This window comes from Pantherophis guttatus, chromosome 1, assembly GCF_059756535.1.
Source record: "Pantherophis guttatus breed Tessera chromosome 1, ASM5975653v1, whole genome shotgun sequence".
In the NCBI taxonomy this organism is placed as follows: domain Eukaryota; kingdom Metazoa; phylum Chordata; class Lepidosauria; order Squamata; family Colubridae; genus Pantherophis; species Pantherophis guttatus.
In genome coordinates, this window is record NC_142063.1 from 224,011,088 (window position 1) to 224,036,904 (window position 25,817).

The window sequence follows — 25,817 nt, forward strand, 5'->3', positions numbered from 1 at the left end:
GTAGCAACAACCGAGATTATTATGTTGGACTGTGACTATTTTTTTTATCTGAAAACAGACAGTTGTCACTCACATTTGGATCAGGGCTGCTATTAGTCTCAGGGGCAAAATATATACAGTATACAGTACTGTAAGTACAACAGAAAGTGGAGGGACACTGAAAACATGGTAACTATCTTTATATTCTGCAAGAAGAGTGGGTTTTGGAGAGCTGTTTGTTCTTTTCTATTCTTGGGGTCGCTTTTCAGCATATCAGAGGTATTCAAATGGCAAACCTTTAACATGCTATAACTGCACCTCTGTTAAGACATCTTCGAATCTCACTGTTTGAGAAAGTTGCATAACATTCTTAGAGACTCTTCCCATCCTGCTTACAATCTTTTTGGACTGTTGCCTTCTGGCAGAAGATACAGAACAATTAAAGCTTGGACCACACGTTTTCTGAATAGTTTTTATCCCAGAGCTATAATTGCACTCAATAATGAACTAAAGGGATCAGTGAGCTGTTGGACAGTATTACTTGGTCTGTTGTGTGGATGTTTGGGTGGTTTAGGGGTGGAGAATTGTGGTGGGTGGGAGTATGTTTGGGGATTGTTATGTGTGTTGGACCTGGTCTTTGGGTGTTAAGTGAATTTCGTTGTACGGGTATACTGTGTATACACATACAATGACAATAAAGTTATTTATTATTTATTATTATTGAACAAAACCTTAGACTGCTATAATTTTTTATCGCATTGTTTTAATTATTTTGGCTGAATGTATCCTTCTTTTATCATGGTATTTTCATGAATGCTTTATTGCATTGAGTATTTAACAATGTACCTTTATGTTGAACAGCGAATTCCAATTATTAGAGATATTTAAAAATACAATAAATGTTCTAATTGGTTGAAAGTATTTATTGAATTCTTATTTCTTATACTAAGATTAATGATGCTTCTGATTACTGTCATTCTCCCTCAGCCCTAGGAAGGAAGGCAAGACATTTCTGAAAAACTCTGCTAAGAAAACTTCAGGGACTAATAGTCCAGCCTGTTGCCAGGCATGAACACAGACTGCAAGGACTCATCATTAAAAAAAACCACTCATTGAAAAAAAATACACACTTCTCATCGCTATGGTGATGGTTTGTCTCTTGCAACTCTATTACTGTTACTGTCTCTTCCTCAGGTCTTTTATCTAGGTCCTCTGATCCTTTATCAGATGCCTGGGAGTTAGAGGATTCTGCGCAGTATCTTAGCTTATGGTGTGTGCCGGTGTGTGTCTGAAACCCAGAGGATTGTGGCTTATTCCTAAATATGGATGAACTACCATCATTTGGCCTGTGTGACTTATATTCATAGCTTTGTCCAGCTCCATTCTAAAATATCACTTTTAAGAGTCTCCCAGCCCCTTCTACAGAGCTTCCATTCTCTCAAACCTCCCCCCCCTCCATGCATTAAGTTCAACTCCTCCAGCTTTTTAATTCATAAAAAACCTAAGAAACGAAATCGCTGGGCATCCTTGTAAATCTGTTGAGCACCAGTTCTCAGTACACCAGCGATGCGATGTGAAAAAAGCAATCCACTGTCAGTCTGCCCTTCCACTTTTAGGCGCTTGCCTTGACCCCACTGAAAGGGAGCGGGAGGGCAAGGCCCTACAGTACAGTATAGTCTTGCATTACAGTAATTCCTTGAGGCCGACAGGGAGCGCCCTCGAGCAGCCAAAGGAGACTACATTTCCCAGCAGGCCGAGGCGCCGAAAGGCGTCACCCTCGAAGTTTGAAGCGGAAGAAAGTGAGAGCCGCCGCGCGCGCGCGAGTGGAGAGCTGTGACGTGCCTCTTGCGTCGCCAATGGATGCTTGCAAAGGGCGAGGAGATCGCTGGCGGGATTAACGACGGTTCATCGGGTTGACGGTTGATTTGCCGAGTTGCAGAAGGGTTTGGGCCAGCGATACAAGGCGGGCGGGGTTCTTGGCTGCAGGCGACAACGAGGCACCTTCAGCATCGCGCCGTCTTGGTCACGTGGGCTGATTGTGAGCGTGGTGGGCGCTGCCGCCGTTTGTTAATCGTCCTCGTCCCCCTGCTTTGGAGTCTGCGTCGTTATCCAGACCCATTTTCCCATTACGCTTTCTCTTCTTTGTATTGCTCTATTTTTATTTTTATTTTATTCCTAACAGGTGCTTTCGGTGAAATGAATGGAGGCCTTGCGTAACCATTCGGAATTTTACTTTTTCCATTAACCTTAGTGCATCCTTATAGGTAAGGAAATTACCTGTAATTTCTGCATCTGTATGGCTATGTTGATGTCCTCCACTTAAAAGAACATTTATACCTTTATGACTTATAGATCAGGTCAGCTAGTGGAAGCATGCCAATTTCAGGTTTATAGAACTTATTGCAACAAATTCCTTGATCTGGTAAAAGGATGAATTCTGAAATGATACAAACCAATTATGCTATTATTATCAGTAAGTAAAGCAAAAAAGGGTCCTTGGTATCTTCCCTTTAGGGTTGGCATTTAGCGGGTTCTCCAATTTCAGTGCTAGTTGTCTAGATACTCCAGGTCTTGTACAATGTATTCATTGTAATTGATTTAAAAAGTTAAATATTTGCCAGGAAATACAATATTAATTGCAGTAAGAAAAAAATCCATGGATTTATTTGTGCATTATTACCTTAAGTGATTTTTTGTTTCTTTGTTTCAGATACAGCAATGGAGTATCTTATGTCTTCTAAGAAGACTGTCAATTCCTCTCAACAGGAAGAAAGTGAAGATGATATTGAATTTGTTAGTGTACGTAGACAGTTTGCATGTAAACATAAGAGTGCTGGAGGATCAACTAGACATCAGTATGATGCAGCATTTTGTATTGCATAGTGTCAATCCTGATTTATCCTAGAGTTCAAGCAGTCTTCTACTATCAGTGCTCTTTAATTGTTGCAATCTAGGACGTACTGTCTTCGTTTCTGGATTTTATATGTAGCCATCAAAGTCAGCTGCCATGAATAGCCATTTCACTTGTGGATTTTTCTTGTCCACTTGAACCACCTATCTTGATAGCCATCACTACTACATATGGCAGCAAATTCTTAATATAAAAGAGTGTTTTATTGAATCTAAACCACCTTAAATTTACTTTTAGTCAAGGATCCTGAATACTGTATTAATACTGCGAACGAGGAAGAAAAGAATTACCTGCCTCTATATTTTTAATGGCATACATGATTTTAGTACCCTGTCTTTCAAAGCTAAAAAGTTTCAAAGTTTTGAATAAGCCAATTCTACTCTCCTAATTCTTTATTTTTCCCCTTTTCCGCTTCTGATCCAGCTTTATAGTACAATATCAACTTGTAATGCAGTGATAAGAACTGTACACAATATTTCCAATGTGGTTTACTATAAAAATACAAAAAGGCATTTTATTGAGATAAGTTTTTTTTTTCGGGTATGGAATTCACTTTGCATACCAGATAGGTATTTTAATTAACTATTCACAGATACTCTCCTTCCTTTCTTGGAAAGTGTTTGGCAGTTCATATGTGAACCTGTTTTGTTTTTCCTCCCTTTTTGGTATTGATTCAAATTCCTTTGCTTAAATTGAACAGCCTTTGTAATTTTATATCCTACCCATCCCATTTGAAGAAATCTTATTTTAGTGGTGCTTTTCAGTTTAATTGGTATCATCATTAAATTTATTATCATTAAAATGAATGAGCACTTTTCAGTGCTCCTTCATATTTCTAGGTGGCATTTGTAGCAAAATCATGGCAACCCTGCTATTTAGGAAGAACATTTATAAATTCATTGCATTTAGCACAATGCTGCTTGGGGTTTTTTCAGGGGACAGGTAAGTCTAAAGTTTGTCTGAAGATTTTATTGCTATGTAGAAGCCATTCTTAAATTATTGGGAGCTGATGCTGTTCAAATACGTTGGAACATAATTAGAATTCTCTACTAGCAGAACTGAAGGGGAGACTAGGTTGGGAAAGTCTTCCAAGGAGATAAAAGAGCAGGGAGCAATGTGCTCAAGAAAGAAAGCATATCATTTTAGTATGTACTGGTCTTTATAATAAGTATTTTATTTGATACCTTCTTAGTATGATTAATGTCAAAAAAACCTTTATGACTATGATTGGGTCAGAGTGACTGCAGTTAAAAGAAGAGTTTTCTTGGGTTATGAAATCTCTGATCATTTGGTTAGAAGGCATTTGACAAAGGCCATTCCACAGTTCTTTATACTGAGTGATATAAAATTGACCCAAATAAAAATTATTCTAGTGAATCTGAATAATTAGTTTTACTTTTGCCTCTCATATTTTGAGAGTACTCATAAGTGGAAAAAAAACTGTTAAAAATGTTTGTCTTCCTAGGAAAGTGTATTGAGACCTGTTCTGGAATGCATTGATCTTAGTAATGAAGAGGAATTTGATATATCTTCTGAAGTGAGTGTTTCTCATTGTAATTTTCAGTTTTGCTATAATTTTTAGTTTTCTCTGGAAATATTTTGCAGTATTTTTCTGCAAACTTCTAACAATATGAGGGACTATGTCTGATGCATATGCACAGTAATTCGTGTTTAAATGTGTTTTGAAGGAGGAACTTTTAGAGGTCCCTGCAGTGTCATATTTTAAAAGCAAATTGCATGTTGTTTCTATTTAGCATGGGATCTTTGAATATTGCTTAAATTGCAGTTGTAGATTTTGGTAAACTAAAAAGTAAACCCACATAAGAAGCCATGGGTTATTTTTGTGCTAGTGTTCCATATGGATATTATTTTTCTTCTTTGTTAAGTATAAATTGCTCTTTTCTGGTTTCCCCCCTTGATGTCACTGGTTTTATATTAATAATTGCATTTCTTTTTCCAGCATTACTACAATACCCTGCCTGACCTGATTATAGATAATAATGAAAAGGACAATCATTTTGGAAGCTAAATTGTCCAAAAACTTGTTATTACCTGCTGTTGTGCACTACTCAGTGGAAATAATGTGGAACAGCAAATTATTACTGAAGCTGTGGATAGAAAGGAGGCACTGTAATGCTCTTGTTGCCAAACAAACATTTTCAAAAATTGTAACCTTGAGTCATCTTGTAGGGAACACAGGCAGCATAAAAATTAAATAAATAAATAAATTGTATTGTTAACCACTCCAAAACCTAAGATCCATGGCCCTTCAAAGAATTTTGTGCTGTGTCCAGAGCCATTTCTTCTATTCCTGTGACTATATATCTTGCTTTCTACTGTTTCATTTGCAGATTGCTTTGCTATTAAATTTTGGCAGTACTACTACAACTCCTGCCTGGTTTGGTATTAAATGCCCCTAAATCAAAAAGGAAAAGTCTGCATTAAAATATCCCAGTTTTACCATTCAGATCTACACTTTAATAAGACTTTACAAGGATTTCAAGGTTTTTGTTTCTCAGTACTGGAGCATCCAGTGAGAGAATCACTGATTCGGCCTTGTACTGCTTAGTCTTTTTATCAATAACTTGGTGAGGGAGTTGAGATACCATTTGTAAAAGTTGCAAATGACAAAACTGGGAGAGGTGGGTAATGATTGGTTAATAATTATAGTTTTAATGTTTTTGACTTTAACAGATTAACAGTAACAGAATTGGAAGGGACCTTGGAGTCCCTTCTAGTCCACCCCCTGTTCACGCAGGAGACCTATACTAGGGATTTGAACTGCCGAAATGCCGATCTTTCTGATCGAGAAGCTCAGCGTCTTAGCCACTGAGCCACCTAGCCAGACTTCTGGGACATATAAATAATCCCCTCTAGGTTAAAGTTCTCAACAGAGGGTTATTTATTTATTTGTTACATTTATTTGCCACCTATCTTGCCATTGGGCTAAGCTATGTGGCTTACAATTATAAGGAAGAAAACGAAAGGAGTGTAAACAGAACAGAAGTAAAATAATGGAACCATAACATAAACATTGAAATGGGAACACAACAAGAATACATCAATATAATAACAAAAAAGTTGAATGGGTAGAGAGCAAGGGCAGGAGAAGGAGTCTGCCATCATTCCAGCAGCCACCTCCATTATTTATAAATTAGTATTTATACATTTAAATCCAATATTTATAAATGCAGGATTTATTAAAAAAACATATTTAGTATTTATCCAGTATATTCTAGTTTATTATACAGGTAATTCTTGACTTAATAACTACAATTGACTCCCAAATTTCTGTTACTACGTTAAGTGAGTTTTGTCTCATTTCACCTTTCTTGCCACAGTTGTTAAGTGAATCACTGTAGTTGTTAAATTAGTAATACAGTTATGAAGTGAATCTTGCTTCCCATTGACTTTGCTTTTCTGAAGGTTGCAAAAGTTGATCACACAACATCAGAACACTGCAACTGTCATAAATAGCCAAGGGTCTGAATTTTGATCACGTGACCTTGGTGCTGCTGCAACAGTTGTGTGAAAAATGGTCATAAGTCACTTTTTTCAGGGCTTTTATAACTTCAAACGGTTACTAAACAAATGTAAACTGTAAGTCTAGGGCTACCTGTATAGATTTTGTTAAATCAAGCTTAATTTGGCTTTCCACAACCAGCAAACACTGGAGGTGTTAAGACTACAGTTTTCTCTGGGGTTTTTTTCGTCTTCTGTCTTGTCATCTCTCCTTGATCTAATTTGGAGAAAACTATAGTAAGGAAAGAGAATCATTGGTATCCAGAAGAGTTATGCTTTGCATGCTAGGTCTGCCCAAAGGATCCTGCAAGCCATTTGTTTTCCCTTGAACTTAAAAATGTTGTGAGATAAGATATGTATTTCCTCTGTTCTGTCGTGTCCAATTCTTGAAGACTGCCCTGCAATTTTCTTGGCATGGTTTTTCAGAAGTGGTTTGCCATTGCTTTCTTAGGGCTGACAAAGTGATTCACACAACTGGCGTCATGCCCAAGACAGAACTAGAACTCATGGCCCCCAGTTTCTAGCCTGATGCCTTAACCGCTACACCAAACTCGCTCTAATTGTTTATATACACTCCCAAGTCTTCTCTCAATTCAATGGACTCCCCTCCCTCCGATTTAGAGGGGAGTATATAGGAAGAAGTTCCATTGCACAATCAGAAATCAGTTTAGAACAGCGGTTCTCATCCTGGGGGTCGCGACCCCTTTGGGGGTCGAACAGCCATTTCACAGGGGTCGCCAAAACCCTCTCTCGCCCCCCCCCACGCCTTCACTCACCCTCACTCTCTGCTCTGTTGGAGCGCCGGCCGTTCGCTTACCCCGCCCACTCCCAATCTATTGCTGCCTCCTGAGTCCCAGCTGATGGCTAGAGGAAAAAAAACTATGTAAATTCTTGCCGCAGGGCTTTAAAGGGCCACCGTATAGCCAGTGGTGGGATTCTGCCGGTTCCGCCCCACCCCTTGCCCCGCCCCTCCGCACCACTATTTATTGCCAATAAATAGTGGTGGGCAAGGGGCAGGCGAGCCAGCAATTTAACAAACGGTTCGGTGTTTTTTTGTAATTTTATTGGCCCATGGAGCTTCAGCATAGGCTAATTAGCCCTTGATTAGATCGGCTCCCGACTCTCAGCTGATTTGCTCTCAGCTGTTTTGCTCAGGGCTCTGCTGCTTGCTGGAGCAGATTCTCCCCCCAGCTATGCTGAAAAATGAAACTGAAAGTAAAGCAGACTGTTGGCTTTGCTGTTGCTGCAACGTTGGAAAATTAGGCAGGCAGATTTCTTTTCTTTTTCCTCACCAAAAAAAGTAGGTGCAAACAATGGGAAATTTAGGGAAAAAGAGGAGAGTTCAAGATTTTAAAAAACAAAAGAAAAAAAGCTCTATTTAACTAGGGAATTGTAATAATTGAGATACTATTAATTGTATATTGTGTTGAAAGCAGAAATGGTTAAGTTGTGGTTTGGAGGAATATATGGGGGAAATTATTTGGTTTATTATTATTAGTAAATATAATTAATTGATTTGTAAGAAATTGGATTGCATGGAAATAATTGGAATATTCATGTTCATATTGATTAATATACAAAAAAGGTAGCTATATAACTAATTGATTTATATTAAAATGTTGAATTTATATTAAACAACTGTAATATTACATAATTAACCAATGTGAGGATGGATATAAAAATAGATGACAATGGGAAGGGATATAATATAGAATAGAAGGGAAAAATTGAATTTGATTAAGATTAGAGATGAGGATGAAGGGTAATATTGGTTTTTTACAAAAATAGATGAGGAATAAATATGGCAAAAAGGAAATATAGAAATTGTAAATTTAATTGAAATGACAACACTGTTTAAATTTGTGAACCGGCCAAATACTCTGTTCAAAGAAAATACATTGTATGTTTGTATGTGTGTTTCTAATTATTATTATTTATTCATATTTGTTCTCTTTTATTCTTTAAAGTTTAACAATTCATTCTTTATCTTAATATCTTTATATTTGTTTGGGGTTGGCTTTCTTCCCTTTCATCTTTTTTATTGTACAGCAATCTTTCTCCTCAAACCTACCACCTCTCTCTTTTCTTTCCTTCTTACTTTCTCTTCCCCCCCTCTTCTTCTCCTCCCTACTTCCTCTTCCTTTCTCCTTCTCCTCCTCTCTTCCTCCCTCTCTTACCCTCCCTCCTACTCTAATTTCCCTTCCCTTCCTTCATCCCTCTCTATTGCTGTATCCTTTTATGCATATGGACTACTCAGAGGGCTGAAAAAGTTACTTTTGACTGGTCCTCGCACTTTTGACCAGTCCTCGAACTTACGACTGTCCTCACATTTTACATTTTTGCCCTATCTTGTCACCATGGTGAAGAGAAGCAGTTGTGAAATGAGTGACACGGTTGTTAAGAATGCTACAACGCCATAAATGATGACCAGTCATAAGTGCGAAGACCGGTCAAAAGTGCGAGGACCTGTCAGAAATCACTTTTTTCAGCCCTCTGTGTAGTCCTTTTGTGCACATGGACTACTCAGAGGGCTGAAAAAGTTATTTTTGACTGGTCCTCGCACTTTTGACCAGTCCTCAAATTTACGACTGTCCTCACATTTTATGTTTTTTGCCCTATCTTATCACCATGGTGAAGAGAAGCAGTTGTGAAATGAGTGACATGGTTGTTAAGAATGCTGCACGGGCATAAATGTGAGGATGGTCATAAGTGTGAGAACCAGTCAAAAGTGCGAAGATCTGTCAGAAATTACTTTTTTCAGCCCTCTGAGTAGTCCCTATAGACATAGCCATGGTCACCCGGTCACATGACCAGCTAGCCACGCCCACCCAGTCACATGACCTCCAAGTCACACCCACAAAATAAGCCACGCCCACAGAACCGGTAGTAAAAAAATTTAGAACTCACCCCTGGTTGGGGGTCACCATAACATGAGGAACTGTATTAGGGTCATGGCATTAGGAACCTCTGGTTTAGAAGCTTTTTCACATGAGTGTCATCTGTGTCTTTAAATGTAAAACAGTTAAACATCTCGCATTGTAGTTGTAGGAAGATTCTAGAATAGAAGCTAACTGGGGTTTTTTGGTTGGAGAGAAAGCAAGATTATTATTTCCCTTCATAGCAAAATATATTTGATCAGATTTCATCACCACCATCACCATTTTTTAAGAAAAAAATGCTGCTATGGTTTACTGGCCGAAACTATTCCCTTAGGGCTGTTTGATGACAAATATATTATTTTCTTTTTACTCATAGCAGTAGAGTCAGGGATGTGCTGGCAGTTGTTTTAACCATAGGGTGGGAAGAAAAGTCTATTATTCTGAGGAAAAAAGTACCCTGTTAATCCTGCTTCAGTCAAGTTGGTTGAGAGATTGATCGCTCTTTCTAGGTAACAGAGTATGAGGCAACTTGGCCTCAGGCAGGGCTGGATTTTCCTATAGGCTAACTAGGCTTCAGCCTAGGGCCTCAAGATCAAGAGGGGCCTACATTCAAATTGTTAGCAAAATTAAAATTACACTTTCACTATAGGTGAAAGGGCCTCATAAGTAGAATAACCTAGGGCCTCTTTTCATCTAAATCCGGCCCTGGCCTCAGGTCTTCCTTGTGCTTAGTCTCTAGTATCTGTTTTGTGGGATTGAATTGTAATCCTTTTAGGTCTGCCTGGGGTCATTCACTGCTATGGATGTGACCTGTGAGCCCCACTAGCTAAACTAAATCATGAAATCATTTTCCAGTGCACTGCTCCTGCAATCCATGGCTGGGTATTTCACATATGCGTTGCTGGGAAACTGAGTGTTAAATATTCAAATTTCTTGCTGGTGTCCGTCCCCTCTGTGCTATTCTCTCCAGTTCATTTCACTCAGTAGCTGAGGGAACTAGTGTAAAATATTGCTCTGTGCTATTTAGCTAATTAGCTAGCTTTTATTGTTTCTTTGGTATCCTTTTTTATTTGTTTTACTGTGTTAGTGTATTATTATTTAGTTACTTGCTGAGTTTTTGGTTGGGAACTGCACTTCGTTATTTTTCGGCTGCTGCGGGGAGATAGCGAGCCTGGGGCTCCAGGCCGCTCTGCCTACCGTATTTTTCGGAGTATAAGACGCACCTACCTTTTTGGGTTGGTTTTTTTTTAAAGTTTTTTTTTTAGTTTTTAGACAAACACACATACAAACATACAATGTATTTTCTTTGAACAGAGTGGCTGGTTCACAAATTTAAACAGTGTTTAGTCATTTCAATTAAATTTACAATTTCTATATTTCCTTTTTGCAATATTTATTCCTCATCTATTTTTTTAAAAAAACCAATATTACCTTTCATTCTCATCTCTAATCTTAATCAAATTCAATTTTTCCCTTCTATATTATACCGCTTCCCATTGTCATCTATTTTTATATCCATCCTCACATTGGTTAATTATTTAATATTACAATTGTTTAATACAAATTCAACATTTTTATATAAATCAATTAGTCATATGTTTTTGTACATTAATCAATATGAACATGCATATTCCAATTATTTCCATGCAATCCAATTTCTTACAAATCAATTAATTATATTTACCAATAATAATAAACCAAATAATTTTCCCCATATATTCCTCCAAACCACAACTTAACCATTTCTGCTTTCAACACGGTATACAATTAATAGTATCTCAATTATTACAATTCCCTAGTTAAATAGAGCTTTTTTTCTTTTGTTTTTTAAAATCTTGAACTCTCCTCTTTTGCCCTAAATTTCCCATTGTTTGCACCTACCTTTTTTGGTGAGAAAAAAGAAAAAGAAATCTCCCTGCCTCATTTTGTCACGTTGCAGCAAAGAGCCTGCTTTACTTTCAGTTTCGTTTTTTCAGCATAGCTAGGGGAAAAAAATCTGCTCCAGCACTTTTTGCAGCAAGCAGGAGAGCCCTGCGCAAAATAGCTGAGAGCAAATCAGCTGAGAGTCGGGAGGCTGATCTAATCAACTTGTGCTAATTAACCTATGCTGAAGCTGAAATGGGCTGTTTTTTCTTGCTGTTTCCTTGCAAGAAGGTAACTGCTGCGAGGCACAGGCCAAAGGGTGGGGGCCAGTGGGTGGGCAGGGCTACATTCGGTGTATAAGACGCACCTAAATTTTCACCCCCTTTTGGGTAGTAAAAAGGTGCGTCTTATACTCCGAAAAATACGGTAGTTTATTTTCATCTGAGACAGCAGCATCCTTTCCGGATTCTGACCCGGCTGGGCAGATCCAAGGTTGTTTTAGCTGCAGGCGGGGGTGCTGGACAACCGGCGAGCCAGTAAATCCGCTACTGCTGCAGCTGCAGCTTCCTTCTTTTAACTTTTGCGGCTCCGGAGTTATTGCCCAGGCTTGCAGCACACTCCGAGGATCCCAGCTGATTGGCAATGCCGTGTGAGTCCTTCGGCTTGGCGCTTGGTTGTGCTGGACGGAGGGGAGTGCTGCAGGACTGCTGTCATCGCTGTAAGGATCACCGAAATTGCGGTCAGTGTGCTGGGAGTCACCTTTTGACACGGAGGTTGGTCGCGGCCGCCATTTTGAGGTGACGGTCATGGCGGCCGCCATTTTGTTTTTCCTGTGAACCCGCTGAATGGAGTGCAAGTTTGAAATAGCCGGATAGATTATCTGCATGGCAAGTCAGGTTGAGCCCCAGCTTCTGGGCAAGGTGTTTGAGGGCCCTTGTGTCCAAGCCTATTATCCAATACTGGCGTGTGAAGGCTGCTTTGCCTCTTTGCTTCCCCTTTGATGTGCTGGCCCTGCCTGGGTGGGGTTCATTCCCCCCCCCACCCTTCTGACTCCTTGGAAGTTTGGGGGGGGGACTTTAAAACGGTGGTTAATCTGGCTTTCACCTTGCCCTTATGAATTGTTCTCTAATTTGTTTATTAATTTGCCTCATCTCTTGCAGGCATTTATTGAAATTAGCATGGCTGACTGCAACCTCTCTTCTCATCTGGAGGCTGAATCCAGCCCTCCTAAGGAGTTGGGAATATCAGGCGCTACGGGATCTAAGGCCAAGGCCAAGAGCAGGGTGCCTAGGGCCCTCAGGGCACAACCTAAGACTTCATCTGGACGTGAGAAGGACGCTCTCAGATGTCACAAGTCCTTAGAACGCCAATGTGCCAAAGCCAAACGCTCTTCTGCTGCTGAACCTGTTTCACCACTTGTTTCTCTTCCAGTGGCTTCACCTCAGCCTGTTTTTGGGGACATGCCACACCATTTGCCCCCGGAATCTCTCAGTTTGAATCCTGACATTGGTGTGATTCACCCTGAATTGGACAAGCCTCTGAGCCCGGGGCCTACTCTTACCTTACCTCCAGGTCCTCACCCGGAGGTGGAGATTGCTCCAGCATCTCCAGAGTGCGTGCAACCATCTGCATCTGCCCCTGCTGGGTTTCTGGGCTCTGCCAGCATTGATAATCAACTGAACATTCATTCTATGTTGTCAGATGCTTTGGCCAAGATCTTGGCTGCTGGACTTCAGCACTGTGTGAATCCAGGTCCTTCAACTTCTGTTCAGCCCACAATGCACGGTCGCTTGCCTGACAAACCGACTACTTCAAGTCACCGTGAGTACGTTTCCAGTGAGGATTCTGAAGCTGGAGAGGAGTATCCTAATGAAATGGAATTTTCAGATGACGAGGATCTCCCTGAGCAACCTGTGTTCACCAGTCTTTTCAGGCCTTCAGTCTTCAAGTCACTTCTCCGTAAGGCCAAGGCCACTACTAAATTTGGCTTGGTGCCTCCCACGGCTGAAGGGGTTGCCTCCACCAAGGCTCTTCATGACCCTCTGTTCCAGGTTGCTAAACCTGATAAGGACGTGATTCCTTGTCCCCCCCTTTTTTTGGAAGTGGTGCAGAGTGGCTGGGCTCAACCTGGTTCCTTGATGGCACCGAGTGGGTTGGACAAGAAACTTTATTCTGCAGCTCCTGAGCTGGAAGATCTCTTAGCCTTACCTTCGGTAGACGCTCCAGTGGCTGCTCTTGCCTCCTCGTCTGTCCTTTCCAGCAACATGGTGGATGGCCTCAGGTCTGAAGACAGGAAGGCCGAGTTGGTGTTCAGGAAAACACACCAGGCTGCTGCCTGGGCTGTGAAGGCGGCTACTTCTACGTCATTCTTCACCAGAGCTTCCTTGCTCTGGTTGCGCCAGCTCCAGGAGAGGCTGCCTCCTGAGGACATGAGACTTCACCAATATGTCAATAAGCTGGTGGCTGCGGCTGAGTACTCGGCAGATGCTTCGCTTAATGCCGCAAAATTTGCTTCACGCGCTCTTTCTTCGGCTGTTACCTCTCGCCGTCTTTTCTGGCTTCGTAATTGGAGAGCTGATGCAAAGACCAAGTGGAAGCTGGCTTCGGCGCCCTACAAAACTCCGAATCTCTTTGGTGCTGCGCTAGAGCCTCTTCTGATCGAGGACAAAGACAAACGAAAGATTCTTCCTTCGTCTTACCGTCGTCCGGAGCGAAGATATACTCCGTATACCCAGAAGCAGCCCTTTCGGTCCTTCTCGGCCTCAGGAGGGGCCTATCATCAAAGAGCCTACGCTCAGGATGTGGAGCGATCTTCAGACAGGCAGTCCTTTCGGGACCGTGGCCGCAATCAACCCCCGGCCAAACGTCTGTTTCAGGGATCTGGCCACAGGTCCTTTCGGAGAGGAAAATGACTCAAGGCTGTCGGCTCCCATTAGTGATTGCCTCCAGCTGTTCCATCACCATTGGGAAGCCTCCACGGATGAGCAGTGGATTCTTCACAGTTTCCCATGGACTTTGTCTGGAGTTCCACTCCACTCCTCCCAGTCGTTTCATTCGATGCCCAATGCCAGAGTGGATTTGATTTAAATCAAACTGATTTAAATCATGATTTAAATCATGATTTAAATCACTATTCAGTAAGGCTTGATTTAAATCATAAGTTTTCTACATAAAGACTAATTCTTGCTGGTGTAACTTTAATATGCAAGTAGATGAAGATTTTTAGAATAACAACTTTTCATATTAGTTTTTTTATCCCCAGTTTAATAGGTTAATCATTCATATTTGGACAACTTTTCTGTTGTACTTAGGAAGGAGAAAAATAATCATTACCTTAATAATAACAATTTAAATAGATTTATTCAACTGAAACAATAACATTACAGCATATCTTATTTGCTTAAACAAACATGCATGTTTGTTAACTAATTTGGCTAAACAATATATATATATTTTAAGAAACTTGGACTGTCAGCCCAGCCTACACATGAAAAACTTAAATACTGTCCTCTGTAGCTCACTCGTCATCTTCATCTTCTTTGTTCATAATCTGGAAAAGAAAAACAAGCTTTCCTGCTTTATCGTGTCCCAAACGATTTCTCAATTTAGAATGAATGAGTCCAAAGGAAGAGAATATTCTTTCAACGCCTGCAGAAGAAGCTACTGTTGTTAAAAATGAAATCATTACTTGAACAGTCTCTAAATCCAAGTGCTTAAGTGACTTCCACCAGTTCACTGGTGTGACTTTCTTTAAAATATCTTCAGCAAACATATATTTCTTGAATGGTTCCCCCTTAGCTTTGAAGTTTATTATAGTTGGCATTACAGATGGATGATTGCTGGATACCCATGTCATAGCTAATTCCTCTTCCTCAGCACTTAAGTTTTGACCGTGATACTGGATATTGACAATACTTGCCAAAAAATGAGCTGGAGACAGTACTTGTCCCATTCGTTTTTTTAATGCTTGTAATTTAATTCTGTCCATGTGTAGTTCTGTTTTTAAGTGTTCACTCAATTCCTTCCAAATTTCAACAGCATCAGCAATAAAACAACTATTTTTCTGTATTTTGTTTAAAGCTTCAGAGATGGGTTTCAGGATGCTCAGCATATGTTCAACATTTCTCTTAAGCCCAATGTTGAGGATTTTGGCCGTGACAGTGCCATCTATTTTATCTCGATTTTCTTCACAAACTGTCATCAGAATAGGCCAGTTCTTGATATACTGCTCAAAACAGTCCACCACAGAGTTCCATCTAACATCTTGTGGGAGCATTAGCTTGGTTCCACCCATCCTTTTCAGAGCTGCTGCAGCAGAATGATTGTTACAGAAGTATTTAGCAATTTCAACAACATTAGTCTTTATTTCTGGAACACTTAAGTCTTTGGCTAAGAGGTGCAGCAAATGAGCACTGCAGCCATATGTTATTAGCTTTGTATTCCCTTCCTGCTCTTCTAAATTTCTTCTCATCTTGGATACATTTGCAGTATTGTGACCAAACTGCGTACTAGACATTTGAATTTTTGTTCACATGTTGTTATAGCTTTTACTGCCACTTCTTGTAAGTATTCTGTGTGTGCATTTCCTGATGTATCAATTGTTTGTGCAAGGAAGACTTTCCCTTCTTCTGTTGTTATACAAGCACATACAATAGGATCATTGTGGACATTACTCCACCCATCAATACTTAGGTTAACAATTCTACCCTCCAGAGCTGTTGCACATTGCTCCATTTCTCTGTCATACACTTTATCCAGCAGTTTCCCTGCAACATCTGCTCTGTTGGGTGGACTGTATCCTGGTCTCAGTGACTAAACCATATTAATGAAATGTGGGTTCTCAGTCAGACGGAAAGAAGAGTTTGTTGCATAAACAAACTGGGCAATTTTTTCATCAATTAACTCTTTTTCTAATCTGCTAGTTTTTATCACAAACTTATCTATAGTGGTTCCAGGAGGGAAGGGTTTTTTCTTTCTTTTAGGTGATAGTGATATGTGGCTGTGGGTGTCAGATGATGATGATGCTAATGAAGCACTATCCTGGATGGATAATTCTGAAACTGTAGAACAGGAGGATGGTGATCTTGAAGGTGGATAGTTTCCAGAATCCATGAATTCCCCTAAACAAAAAAGTCAATGCTGTTATTTTACTGTTTATACAATTTCTGCTTATTGTACACAGCACTGCCCCAAAAGGAATATTTGCTTTTCTTCATAACTGTACCAAATGACAGTAACATGCAGTAATAATAAGAAATATAATTTTGCTCTAACATGACAGTTCAAGGCAGTCTTTAGAAATATGATTCAATAAAAATGTTTACCAACCTGAAGATCCTGCCTGTTCAAATGTGTTTCTTTGGTCATCTTCATCACAGCACTTTTCATGATGTTGCCTCATTTGGGCCACCAGGCCTTGCATTTCTTGGTTGCAGTGTTTGTAGTTTGCACGCATGCCTGCCTTACCGATAGGTAAAGGAACTTCATTAAAATATTGCCAAACTGGGTCTCTTTTACGGCCTCCTGCCATTACAGGTTTTTTCCTCCAAGGAAAGAATGTGATAAACCTCAGGTCATACACACAAAAAGATCCAAAGACTTGTCTGTCTGTGGCTGTGCAGTATTGTGCTCAGAAAGTTTCACTTTCATTTTGTACTACTTGTCTGCTTGCCCCTTTCTCCTCACACCTAGTTTCACTTTCTTCTTGTGCAGATCTATTCCACTCCAAACAATCAGAAAAATATTGTTTCTATTCTATTCACTGAACTTCTTGAAACTTAGCACTGAAGGGGTTGATTCTGTATTCATAGGTTTGTAGAACAATAGGATTAAGGTCTTTTTCTCAACTCTGTTCATGTTATAACATTTTTCTGTGAAGAAGAGGCATGTGATCTCTGCTGAGTCAAATTCAGTTTTGAGAATTGCAAAAGTAAATCAAGCATCTGTGATAATATCTTGTAGGCAGAGAAACTGCCCGATAATCTTACAAAAACCTCTGGAAGAGCATGACATTGTGAATGGATTAATGGAATTTATTTGCCAAAAAAATTAAACACATACAGCCTTATTCTACATAATTAAAAAACTAATCTTTATTTCATGATGGAATAACCTTTGGATGGTAATATATTTTCCTCAAAAAGGATTTTATTTAAAAAAAAATCCGATTTAAATAAAAAAAATCCAATTTAAATAAAAAAAATCCAATTTAAATTTAAAAAATCTGATTTTTTTTGATTTTTTTAAAAAAATCATTGATTTTTATCCACCCTGCCCGGTGCCCCCATTGGAGGCAAGGAGACAATTTATGGAAGCTGAGCTTCGTCATCTATTGTCTATCAATGCTATCGAACTGGTGCCCATGTCTCAGGAGGGGAGGGGGTTTTATTCCACAGTGTTCCTGGTGACCAAGCCTTCCAGAGGTTACAAGGGAATCCTGAATCTGAAGTACCTGAACCGGTTCATCCTTTATCGCAGATTCAAAATGCAGTCCCTGAGGTCCATCCCAGCGTGTGTCAGGCAAGGGGATCTGTTACAATCAGTAGACCTCAAGGAGGTGTACTTGCATGTACCGATTCACACTGTCCATCGCAGGTACCTTCGCTTCAAATACAACGGTCACCACTTTCAATACTGCGCAATGCCATTCGGACTGTCATCGGCCCCAAGAACATTTACCAAGTTGGTGGCAGTGGTGGCTGCACAGCTCCGGATCCTCCCAGTGTGTGTCCTTTGTTATCTGGATGACATCCTTGTACTGTCGTCCTCTCCGCCTCAGGCAGCGTCAGACATCGTCTCGGTGATCAACCTTTTCCAGCAGCACGGATTCTCAATCAACAGGGAGAAGAGCCATCACTCGCCTACGACCCGCATACTCCATCTGGGGGCGATCATCGACTCGAACAAAGGTCAGGTGTTCCTCTCCCCAGACAGTGTTCAGAGCATCACCAAGTTGGTGACCCAGGTGACGTCTCAGAGGGCCTCTTCACCCCTTCTTCTTTCTCAGTTACTGGGGAAGATGGTGTCTTGCATAGCTATCATTCCCTGGGCACGCAGACACAGTCGCCAATTGCAGTGGTTCCTGTTACGCTATCAGAAGTCGGGCTGGGGCACTTCCAGGACCCCTGTTCCGGTACCTCCTCAGGTGCGCTGGTCTCTTCGGTGGTGGCTGTCTCCAGCTCTTTGAAGGGCTGCACGTTCCTAGAACCCGATTGTCTGGTTGTAACATCAGATGCGAGCTTGCAAGGGTGGGGGGCCCACCTGCTCGACCATGTGACTCAAGGTCTATGGTCCCAGGAGTAGAGGACTCACAATATCAACTGGCTGGAGTTATGAGCTGTCTGTCTAGCCCTTCGCCAGTTTCGACCTATCTTGGAGGGCCATCATCCTTACCGACAACATGACCACAAAAGCTCATGTGAACCGAGAAGGGGGTACTCGTTCAAAAACCCCTGATGGTTGAGGTGGAGAAGTTGCTGAACTGGGCGGAGCGTCACACCCTGTCGTTGAAGGCGGACCACATCTCGGGCCAAGCCAACGTTCGCGCTGACTGGCTCAGTAGGGAGCAGCTTGATCCGGCAGAGTGGCGTCTTCACCCTCATGTCTTTTGGGAAATTGTCCAGAGGTTCGGCAGACCTCTGGTGGATCTCTTCGCGTCGCCTCAGAACGCTCAGCTTCTCAGATTTTACTCACGCTTCCCAAGCGCCAGAGCGGAAGGAAGCGACGCTCTACGCTGCCCTCCTGTCCTTTATGCCTTTCTGCCACTGCCTTTGATTCTGAAGGTCATTTGGAAACTCCTGAAGGAATGGGCCGAGATTCTACTCATCGCTCCTCTCTGGCCTCGCAGGGCCTGGTACGCCGACCTAGTGACCCTCTCCATCTCTCCATAATGGATGATTCCACCGCACAAGGTCTCTCTCAGCCAGGGGGTCATCGTCCACCCAGATCCTCAGTGGCTCCGGTTGACCGTCTGGCATTTGAGAGGGTCCTGCTGAGGAAGGATGGGCTGCCGGAGGATGTGATACGCACTATACAGTCGTCACGATGGCCTTCGACAGTGCGTATTTATGAGGTGTCCTGGAAGGCATTCTCTCTCTGGTGCTCGCGCCACCATGTTGATCTTACTACGGCTGACGTCTCTAAAGTCCTTCAATTCTTGCAGGCGGGGCTGGATAAATGCCTGGCCCTCACGACTTTGTGGCGTCAGGTCGCTGCTCTGGCTACAGTTCTTTCCCGTGATCCGTTCCATTCCTTATCCCAAGATCCGAGGATCAAAGGTTTTCTTCGTGGAGCGGCTATCCTCTCTCCGCCGATTGTTCACCATTATCCGTTCTGGGACCTGCCCCTGGTTCTCCAGGCCCTTACTTCGGACCTGTTCGAGCCCTTGAGTTCCATCAGCCTTAAGTTTCTCTCCTATAAAGTAGCCTTTCTTCTCGCTATAACGTCTGCCCGGAGAATTTTGGAAATTGGGGCGTTGTCAGCACGCAAGGACCTCTGCATTTTTCACGCCGACAGAGTGGTTCTCCGGTTGGACCCTACCTTCCTGCCCAAGGTGAACTCCTGGTTTCATCGAGCCCAGGAGCTCGTCTTGCCGGACTTCTGCCCAGATCCTCGTCACCCTCAGGAACAGCGTTGGCACATATTGGACGTCCGAAGGGCACTCCGTAGGTATCTCTGGCATACGGCTGTTTTTCGTCAGATGGAGGATCTACTAATCTCTTTCCATCCATCTTCCATGGGCAGGAAGGTGTCTTCTTCGACGGTGGGCCGCTGGATCAAGGCCTGCATATCTACTGCTTATGAACGCCAGTCCAGACCAGTGCCAAGCAGAATCTTTGCGCATTCCACCCGCAGCACAGCGACCACGGCTGCGTGGGCTACGCAGGCTTCCATTGTGGATATTTGTCAGTTGGCCACGTGGTCTTCTGCCTCTCCATTTATCCGACATTACAAGATTGACGCTTTTGCCTCGACTGAGGCTTCCTTTGGCTGGAGGGTGTTGCAACAAGTCCATTCTGTCCAGGGCATGGGGAGCAGTCAGCCTCCCGCCCAATGAGTGTGAGCTTGGGTATATCCCAGCCATGGATTGCAGGAGCAGTGCACTGGAAAGTGGACGTTGGCTTACGTGAAGATCCCTTTTCTGGGCACTGCAACTGCAATCCATTCCCTTCCTGGTTCCGGCTTCCTGCTCTGTTTGGCTGATTGTCTGTTGGCGGTGTTGGTTTCTTGTTTTTCTTTCTGTGGGCTTCTAGTGCCTTGTTTCTTCGTGAAATGAACTGGAGAGAATAGCACAGAGGGGGCGGACACAAGCAAGAAATTTGAATATTTAACACTCAGTTTCCCAGCAACGCATATGTGAAATACCCAGCCATGGATTGCAGTTGCAGTGCCCAGAAAAGGGACGTTCCGGTAAGCCAACGTCCGATTTCACACAAAGGCTAAAACTACTTTTTTTGAAATTGGTATAATAATGGTCTTACAAATCTGATTGTGCTGTATCTCTTCCTCCTCCTCCTCCTCCTCCTCCTCCTCCTCCTCCTCCTCCTCCTCCTCCTCCTCCTCCTCCTCCTCCTCCTCCTCCTCCTCCTCATAATTTAGAGAAGTAGAAAACATGGATAAACATTTATCCATAAATGTTTTCTGATTTTTTATGCTTAATCCTTGACTTAAACTTGAACTACTTATGTATGTCAGATTTCAAATGGATTCATTGAATGAAAAACTGGGGCTCTTCTGTGTTGTGCTTTTATTTTCCTGGAATGCTGAGACAGCAGTGGTTGAATTTTCTGGCGGTTTGTACTAGCTATTTCAAAGAGGTTTGTTCTTCCGTAGAAAAACGTACGACACAAAGACCATGTTGATTATCAGAAAGCAAAAGTTGCTTCGACCCTAGATCGCTTGGCACGCCATGTAGAAGTAGAGAAACAGCTGAAGGAAGAGAAAAACAAATCTTTCAAGGTATGGTTCTTCACCAGGATTAGATACAGCACAAGTATATGAAGTTGATTTCTGTGTAAGGGAGCACAATTTAATTTAAACATTTCTTTACCTTATTCATTCTTGAATCTGAGCAGCACAGTGACCTAGAGTTGGAGCTCTCGCTTCACAATCAGGAGGCTGGGAGTTTGATCCTAGGTAGTGGCAGATATTTCTCTCTCTGGGTGCAATGAATAATTGTCTGCTGTGAGCTCCACGTAGGCGTCAGGAAGGGCATCTGTCCAGTAAACACTTGAGCTCTATTCACTCCACCCTGATGCAAGGGATTACAGGGTCGTTAAAAGAAAAAAAAATCATTCTTGAACTCAATTTCATGTGCTGTAAGTATCCAGTCGAAATCTCACTGATCAGCAGGAATTCTTTAGTATGTTTCTGTGCTTTCCACTAATTTTAGTCTACCAGTTGCCACCCTCTAACTTCTTTATGGCCATTCTAGAAAAGACTTGTGGGATATGGTAGTCCTATACCTACCACTAATGAAAATAATGTGACATGCTACTTCTCCGTGTATTCCATATTAATATCTCCTTCCCTTTTGAGTACAGAGAACATAGCAAAATTAAAACTGTGAAATATAGTACATTGAAAATGATCTTAATTAAAAACTTGAAGCTAAGCTGGTGGCACTACCCTTCACTAACAGCAATGTTGAGTATTTTCTTGAGGAATGTTAAGTTTATTTTTCTGACATAGGTTTATAATTGTTTTGTATTTCTTTAATTGCTTTTCATTTAACCTGTCCAGTTTTCATATTTATTTTTCCAACCACCGGGAATTTTAGGAAAAACAGGATTCACAACATGCTCATGGGCTGCAAGAACTGGAATTTATCCGGGGACATAGTAACACAGAAGCAGCAAGGTTGTGTGTGAATCAGTGGCTAAAAATGCCAGGTAATTGGCTACTTTGTCATTTGGAGAATTATTTGCATGTATAGTATTTTGGTGGCATATGGTAAGTGCTAAAAATATTTCATGTGAAGAGCTGTGCTCAAAATCTATTGTGGTTTCGGAAACCATCACAGCTAGCAAATATTATAACAAACCTTTTAGCAATATACTGTAAAAATTGCCTTTTACTTTTTTTATGAAGTCATGTTACCCTTTTTAACTTTAAAGCAGGTTCAGTAAGGCTGGACTAGTGTGTATAAAATAGCTCTGGAATCTTTTCTGACACTAAATATAGGATAGGTTTATTTATACTTTTGTTTTTATAAGGTTCAGGGACCTATGGAAAATAAAATATAGAGACCAGTTGTCCTCTCTTTCTCCCACATTACCTTTAGCTGAATCAATCAATGTTAGCATACAGATTAGGTAGAATCTAACCTATATTGGATTCTAACATCATAGCTGCAGTATTGACAGATTAACCAGCCTAGTTGAGAAACATTTATGAAATGAGCATATAATAATAAAAAGTATGTTGAAAAGAAATAGTATTAAACTTCAGTTTCAACCTTTTCTAACAGCTGTAACATATAGGCATGAGATGAATTATAACAATGTAATCAAAGTTTCTCCCATTGTCTTGTTCTTACAATCTATTGTGCTAGTTTAAAGTATAATTGTGTAACATCTGCATATTTGTTTTGTGCCTTAGGTCTCAAGCCAGGCACTGTAAACTCAGGAAGGAGAACATTATCTCAAAAATCAAATCAGATCCCATCTAACAGCAAATCCATTTTATGTCCCATTATGCACTGCAATAGAAAGTTTGACAATGGGCATTTACTGCTAGGTCATCTTAAAAGGTAGTATTTTTTATCATACAAATAACCCTATAACTAGCAGCAATTAAATATCAAGTTTAGCTTTGCTCTGATTTTTAAATTTTGTTTTCTAACTTTAAGTTTTATATTTTCCAATTTCTATAATAGCTTGCAATGAGAGAAAAGTTTGCATGAAATTTTTTATACTTTCTTTTATATTTCTTCTGGTATAACATTTTGTTCTGGTGAATATTTTTGCCATCAATTTCCCCTAATAAAATACATTTTAATATTGTCTAAAATGCATCTTTTTGTATCCTTTACACTATTTGGATTTCCATGCATTTTGGAGGGAAGAACTGTATCATAAATTGTCTGTCTAACCATCTTCACACATTTCATATATTGATGAAAAACTTTGAATTAGATACATTTACTTTAAAAGAAAACAATTATCTTGCATATTATAATATTTAGGTTGCCTCAACAGACCATTAGGCATAATTTTACAATATTTTTTTCTAGGTGCAGTTGACCAGCATTAAGCTTCATATAGGTTGATGCCAGGATTTTTATACTGTTACAAGTATAGTCTAAAATGAATGTATGTACTCGATTTAACTGGCTAATGTTAAATTAAACTAGAAGGTTGTAATGATTACTTTTTGTAAAAGAAAAGAAAGAAAAGAAAACATTTCTGCCTAATACATTGTACCTAATTGTGTCTATTTTTTTTAGGTTTGATCATTCTCCATGTGATCCCACAATTACTCTACATGGACCTCCAGCTAATATGTTTGCCTGCATAGTCTGTGGCAAGAGATTTGCAAGTAATCAGCAATATAGTGAACACCTTTTGTCTAAGGCAAGACCTTAAAGATATATTGATAAAAGTAGCAAGTTCTTTTCCCCTTACATTAACCATTTTAATAAAGCTATATGGAGTTTCTGTGACCAAAATTTATTTTTATGAAGGGAAATCACGATGGAAATAATCTCTGAAACTGCAAATTCTATTCCTTTGCTAATTGAACTCTCCTGTACTGGGAGTTAATTTTCTATCTTCATCCAGAAAGTAGGTTTCTCCTATGTTTTAAAGAAGTGCTAGTTTTCTGGGGGAAAATGGCATCTAGATTTAGGTAGGAAATAAACTTTTCTTGGCTTTTATTCTTAACTAGTCTTTCAATGGGACTTTATTCTGAATATTATAAATGAAGGGTTTCACTAATTTGGGAGTTTCACTGTTAATTCCCCCTGCCTGTTAGCTTTCGGCAGGGAAAAGTGGTCAGGAAAGCTAATTAAGGTTTTATTCTGCAGAGAGAGAGGGACTGAGGGCACTTGGTTTCCCTCGATAATTGGCTTCTTTGCTCTCCTAAAAAGAAGAAAGACGAAAGAGCAAAAGATGGAGATGGAGAATACTGTAGTTGAAGTTTTAAATTGATGGGCCTATTCTAAACTCTCTTCCCAGTGTTCTTTAGATTCTTTATAGTAGATCTGAATGAAACATGACATTTTTATGTGTCCCTTAAGGTTGGCAACCCTTAAAGGAGAACTTTTGCTAAAAATAAATATTTTTGATTTGTAAGGCTCAGTTTCAGACTTATCACAACAGACTTTTAAATTTTGAAGTGTTAAGTAGAAACAACACAAATATCAAATTAGACTATGATCTTTTTAATATAAACCTTGGGCTAGTCAATTTCTCTCAGCTTAACTCATCTCACAAGATCGTTGTATGGAAAATATGTACAGGAAGGTGTATTGGATATGTTTGCTGCCTTGAGTTATTTGTAAAAACAATAAAGGTAGCATACAAATAAATCAGTTTTACTGAAAACATTCTTTCTCTGAAATCTGTTTCTTATTCAAAACTTTGTCTTGCTTGTTTTGTTCTTCCCTCCATTCAGGTTGGTGAAAATGATGGCCATGAGAAAAATTACCCTCCTCAGCTTATTCAGTGCTTTGCGTGTCCTTGCTGTTTCCTCCTCTTTAGCATAAGAGATGAATGTCTGCAGCATATGTCTGGAAAAAAACATTTTTCTCAGGCTTTTAAATTGAGTGGTATGTTTAATACATATTTTTCTCTCTGATGTAAGTGGGTAAAGCATATATTGTTGGCTTATATTTTAATCTATGGTTGCAAAGCTGCAATACGTTCAAAAATTTATTTTCCATGTGTCTTAAGGAAATGTTCCAATCTGGAAATGTAAACGAAATAGCTCTTTTGTCTCTAATGTTCCTTTTTTTTTTGTTCAAAATGGGCTGAAATTACTAATTAAAATGCTCTCTGAAAAGAAGGTATTAAATGTTTTAGATAAAGGTGCGAAATAAGATAGGAACAGTCCAGTTAGGATAAGGTTTTCTTGAAGCAGAGAGATATTTGAGACTTAACTATAGCTTTTTTCAGGAAAAAAGACTTTCATTGTCATAGAACTGCAGAGCCTCGCCACTAAGTATGTTTGCATTCTGTCGATACCTTCCAGCAATGAACAGCACCTGGTGGTTGGTAGAGATTTTTTTTAAATGTGAATTGTGCATATGGTACAATATTAAGTAGATATTAGTTGGTTATAAAATCTTGTCTACATGTTGTGCATCAGATTGCTGATGATTTAGTGGGTTTCATAGGAAGACAGTGGTAAAGAAAGGTGGATAAATTCTGTTTGGGGGCAGGAGTGATTGAATTCCTCCTAAGTAACCCTGCCTTCTTGTTGACTTATTGCAGATAAACCAGGGAGCCCACTTCCGTTGCCTTTGCCAGCCTACGCAAAGAATCTCCTAATCTCCTTATGTAAAGAAGTTCCCTTCCAAGTGCAATGCACAACCTGTCATCAGGTTTTACAGTCCCACATAGAGCTTACAGCACACTTCAGGTTTGTGAAAAACTTCCCATTTATAAAATGCAATCACAGATCAGTTTTTCTCCCTTCAAATTACCTGTTGGATGTCAGGCCCA

At 40.4% G+C, this 25,817-nt stretch overlaps 1 protein-coding gene across 6 annotated transcripts in view; it reads left to right on the top strand.

The window, feature by feature from the left end:
• The first annotated feature begins 1,749 nt into the window (after positions 1-1,749).
• Positions 1,750-25,817, top strand: part of ZNF451 (zinc finger protein 451) — a 35,728-nt gene continuing 11,660 nt past the window's right edge. For 2 of the 6 annotated variants that reach the window (XM_034436691.3, XM_034436693.3), the window contains exons 1-10: positions 1,750-2,017; positions 2,162-2,243; positions 2,690-2,778; positions 4,356-4,427; positions 20,986-21,111; positions 21,932-22,043; positions 22,753-22,903; positions 23,600-23,726; positions 24,769-24,922; positions 25,587-25,734. In XM_034436691.3, the coding sequence (XP_034292582.2) occupies positions 2,698-2,778; positions 4,356-4,427; positions 20,986-21,111; positions 21,932-22,043; positions 22,753-22,903; positions 23,600-23,726; positions 24,769-24,922; positions 25,587-25,734 (971 nt within the window). In that variant the 5' untranslated portion in view covers positions 1,750-2,017; positions 2,162-2,243; positions 2,690-2,697. Of the gene's footprint in view, positions 2,018-2,161; positions 2,244-2,689; positions 2,779-4,355; positions 4,428-9,590; positions 9,801-20,985; positions 21,112-21,931; positions 22,044-22,752; positions 22,904-23,599; positions 23,727-24,768; positions 24,923-25,586; positions 25,735-25,817 lie in introns of those variants that run through there. The other 4 variants (XM_087882468.1, XM_087882469.1, XM_034436692.3 and 1 more) reach the window with 3 other exon arrangements.